We start from the raw sequence: 4476 nt of genomic DNA on the forward strand, positions 1-4476 counted from the left end.
GACAGGTGTTTGGCAGGAGATGTTTCCCTATGTCGATCACTGAGAGAGTTGGTTAGAAATAATCTGGGAGAAGCCTGGTGTCTCCTAGGTTTCTCTCCTGTTTCCCACAATCGCCCTAGGTGTGTGCTTAGAGTCCGCTATGGGGGGGCCAGAGTGGGCGGCCCTATGAGCTCCCAGTGTCCCTAACCCCATATGGCAGGTGGCACCTCTCAGGCGGGGGGGATGGAGGACAGGTGGGTGGGGCTAGTTAACTGGCCTGAATCAAGGGAGGGAGCGGCGAGGGGAGGGGGGCCGGGCCAGCGCGGGAGCAAGGGGCAGCAGACAGCTTCCTTCCTGAGGAAGTGGTACACAGGGGCCTTGTCCAAGTCTGACTCACAGACTGCCTGGACTGCCAGCTTCCAGGACGGTCCACAGGGGACATTCTCTCTTTTGGTGTTGTCTGAACTGAGGCTGAATTGCCTTGGAGCGGGGTCTTGCAGAGTAAATGCTGCCTGGGAAGGAGCCCACAGCACAATTATGAGAAATAGGGGTTGTTCCATTTGGTTAAAGCAGCACGCTTCACCAGAAACCAGGATGTGGGCAGTAGGGGCTGGGGCTGGGGCCTCGCCGGCCCACCCGGTCAGCACATGGTTTCCAGCACGTGCTCGAGCTGGCACACAGTCATCATGGAGCTAGCCATCCCAGGGGCAGCCTTGGGTGCAAGTTGAGGAAAGAGGACTCCGTGGTAAGCCAGTGAGCCTTTGAGCAGGGAGGAACTGACTGGGGTGTGTGGGGGGAGACAGGGGAAGGAATGTGGCTGCTGCTGGTGACAAGGATTCAGGGTCTGAGCCAGGGCAGGGGCCTGGGGGGAAGGAGGGGGACAGAGGAGAAGGTGGGAGCACGTGCAGGGCCTGGGAGGGCATAGCCAAGGGGGAGTGCCCACAGATCTGCCTCCACACTTCCCGGCACCTGCCAACCCTCCCAGGACACTCCAGGTCCAGCGTCATGACTCAGCAGCCTCAGCGGTCCCTGTGGGGAAGGTGGTGTAGGCTGTGGAGAGGGACATAGCCCCAGTCCACCCAGAGAGCTAGCTGCCTTTTCCAAGAACAGAGCGCTGTCTGTGCAGTCCAGCCTGAGGCGTTGGCTGGGGCCCTCAGACCCTACCTGGGCTCACCCTGTAGGCTCTTTCCTCGGTGCTCATTCTCATGGTTCTCCCACCTGTTTCCTGTAGGAGTCAGCTTCCAAGTCCGTGTTTCCTATGTGTATTCGATGCATATTATATAGCATATGTGCTCATCATATGGATATATGCATTATAGATACATAATATATATGCGTATTATATACTGTAATAGAGTCTATATTTCTTGCATATGTCATATAATATATACATTATATACACATATTACATATGGATAGATTTTGTTATAATACATACATTATCTATGCATATTATACATTGTAATAGAGTTTGAATTTCCTGCATAGGTTATATGCATATTATGTACCATATATGCATATTATATATACGTGCATAACGTATGCATATTACTATAATAGAGTCTTTATTTCCCCTGTGTGTAATATGCATATTATATACCAGATATGCATATATGTATGTCGTATAGTGTAATAGAGTCTCTAGTCCCTGCACCTGCTTGGCAACCTTTGGAAGCAAGCTCTGAGTTGGGTCTGAAACAGAAACAGTGGGTGAGCAGGACGCAGGCATGAAGCCAGAGGCTTCCCTAAGGAATCCTGGAGTCCAATCACTTGGGCTTAATATACCCAGAACTTTGCAGATGCTGACCCAAGACAGTTTGAAAGGATGACAATTACTGTAATAATGGCATAAAGAATGCTTGAGAGTGTGGTCCTCCGGGAGCGCTGCCTGGTGCTTACCCCATGTCCTGTCTCCCCCTCACATACAGAGCACAGGGAAGCGCAGGGAGCTGGCCCGCCGCTTGGAGTCACACACCATGTGGTGGCAGAACAGGGGCCTGGACCCCAACAAGCCCGTGTCTGCGTGTCAGCANTCACATACAGAGCACAGGGAAGCGCAGGGAGCTGGCCCGCCCCTTGGAGTCACACACCATGTGGTGGCAGAACAGGGGCCTGGACCCCAACAAGCCCGTGTCTGCGTGTCAGCATTTCACGCTGCGCTCAGCTGCCTCCCTAACAAGAGCCCAGCGGCTGCCATGAGGGTGACCCCTCACGATTTCTCTGCACAATAGTGCGTCGCACAGAACCAAACCATTTCTTCTGTACTGGATAAAATCCTACAGTTCAAAACCAAGTATCTGTAATGAGAGGTCAGGACATCCTGGTTTAGTCCTCCTCTCGCAGACAGATGGCCTCAAGAAAGCCACCTCCTCTCCCACTGTGAGGCCCCTTTAGATGGCTTCAGGAGGAATACCTTAGCTGGGAGCACGTTAGCATCCCGAGGAATGTTACTGAGTAAATAGTAGATGTTACTTTGTAAACTTCTTCACCCAACCACGATACTCAAATCTGATAGAAATGTAACTCATTTTCCCCGCAAACTGTGTGCTCGTTGAATACCACAAAATCGTGCTGTCCGGAGACCCGGTGAACGGACCCCGGAGTACGTATTTGTACCTGTAGAACTACATGGGGGACTGTCAGAGTATATGCTTCTTAATAGGCTCATACATTGGAACAGTCAATGTGGTATATATATAAAAAAATCATTACCTACTCAAATGCCCAAAAATGACCCCTGATTGCCAGATAAAGTAGTTCCCGCGTGAGGTGTCCCGCACAGAAGTAAGGGCTCGGTCGGTATGCCCGCCTCGTCTTAAATGGCTTCCTGTGCTCTCTTGACAGACCAGCAGTACTCATGGTCCCCGACGCAGCACTTCAACGAAGGAAGATACTCCCCCGCTCCTAGGAACATGAAGGGGTTACCCGGGGGCCGGTCGCAAGCGCAGCTGTGTTCGGGCCACACGTGTGGCTTGGCAGCCCCCGAAGACTGTGAGCACGCGCACGAGCACCTGCACCATGCGCAGGAGGCGAGGCAGCCCTACCTGCTCAGCCCCGTGGAGAGCTGCCCCATGGACCACCACCGCTGCTCCCCCGGGAGCTCCATCCACTCTGAGTGCATGATGATGCCCGTGGTGCTGGGCGACCACATGTCCAGCAGCACCTTCCCCAGGATGCACTACAGCTCCCACTATGACACGAGAGATGACTGTGCCGTGTCCCACGCCAGCACCAGGGTCAACCGCATCCCGGCTAACCTCCTGGACCAGTTTGAGAAGCAGCTGCCCCTGCACCGGGACGGGTTCCACACGCTGCAATACCAGAGGACGTCCACGGCCGCAGAGCAGCGCAGCGAGAGCCCAGGGAGGATACGGCACCTCGTCCACTCGGTCCAAAAACTCTTCACCAAGTCCCACTCCCTAGAGGGCTCTTCCAAGAGCAACGTCAACGGCACCAAGGGCGACGGTCGGGTGGAGGACCACCACCACGGCCACCACCCCAAGCATGGCAAACGGAGTAAAAGCAAGGAGCGGAAGCCTGAGGGCAAGCACAGGTCGGGCACAAGCAGCTGGTGGAGCTCCGACGACAATCTGGACAGTGACAGCACCTGCCGCACGTCCAGCGTGGCCAACAGGCACCATGTGGACCACGTCTCCCACTGCTACCCTGAGGTGCTCCCGGGCCCCTTCGGGGATCTGTCCCTGAAGACGTCCAAGAGTAACAGTGACGTCAAGTGCTCAGCCTGTGAGGGCTTGACCATGACGCCCGACACCAAGTACATGAAACGGAGCTCCTGGTCCACGCTGACCGTGAGCCAGGCGAAGGAGGCCTACCGCAAGAGCTCCCTGAACTTAGATAAGCCCCTGGTCCACCAGGAGGTCAAGCCGTCTTTGAGGCCGTGCCACTACCTGCAGGTAAGGGGTCTCGGCAGCCACGTGTCGCGGGTGGTGGGCTGGCCTTCGCCGGGAGGGCGTCTGAGCACCCCTCGTCCCCCTTTAGTCCACGGCCCTAAACACGGCGGGCCGTTCCCGGGTGCCTCTAGGGCTGGAGCGTGTGGCCGCAGCCACAGAGCAGAGGAGCCCTCACAGGCTGCAGGAGCTCTCTGGCCGGACCCGAGACCAGTGGCTTTAAGAGACTGGAGAGCGTGGTTAGAGAGCAGCAAGCACCTGTCCCTCCGGGGCGGGGGTTCAACGACTCCGCCAAGGGCAGGAGCAAGCAGAGGCGGGCAGATGGCGGGTGTGGTATCCTGCGGGACTCCTTCCTGTGACCCCGCGCCTCTGCCTGCCCGTAACACCAAGGCTGAGCACGCCAGGGAGGCTCCCGCCTCGTTCACGGATGCCTCTGCTGTGACGTCTAGGAGCTCACAGAGTGTTAGCAAAGCTTACAAGTGTGAAGGTTTTCTTCGATATCTGTAGGATTTGTGTTCCACTTCAGAGTCCCTCGTACGTGCTGAAGTGTGAGTGATGCTTCCCAGGGCTAGCCGACGCGACAGGCGGT

General features: G+C 55.8%; 1 protein-coding gene across 1 annotated transcript; it reads left to right on the forward strand.

The window, feature by feature from the left end:
- Positions 1 to 2654: 2654 nt before the first annotated feature.
- LOC117799885 (disks large-associated protein 2-like) lies at positions 2655 to 4011 on the forward strand (the record flags this gene model as incomplete). Its single annotated transcript, XM_034652404.1, has 1 exon — positions 2655 to 4011. A coding segment is annotated over exon 1 (1213 nt), but the record flags the coding sequence as incomplete, so codon positions are not given.
- Between the last annotated feature and the right edge of the window lie 465 nt (positions 4012 to 4476).

The sequence above is a fragment of the Ailuropoda melanoleuca genome, unplaced genomic scaffold (genome assembly GCF_002007445.2).
Source record: "Ailuropoda melanoleuca isolate Jingjing unplaced genomic scaffold, ASM200744v2 unplaced-scaffold5939, whole genome shotgun sequence".
NCBI classification, from domain to species: Eukaryota; Metazoa; Chordata; class Mammalia; order Carnivora; family Ursidae; genus Ailuropoda; species Ailuropoda melanoleuca.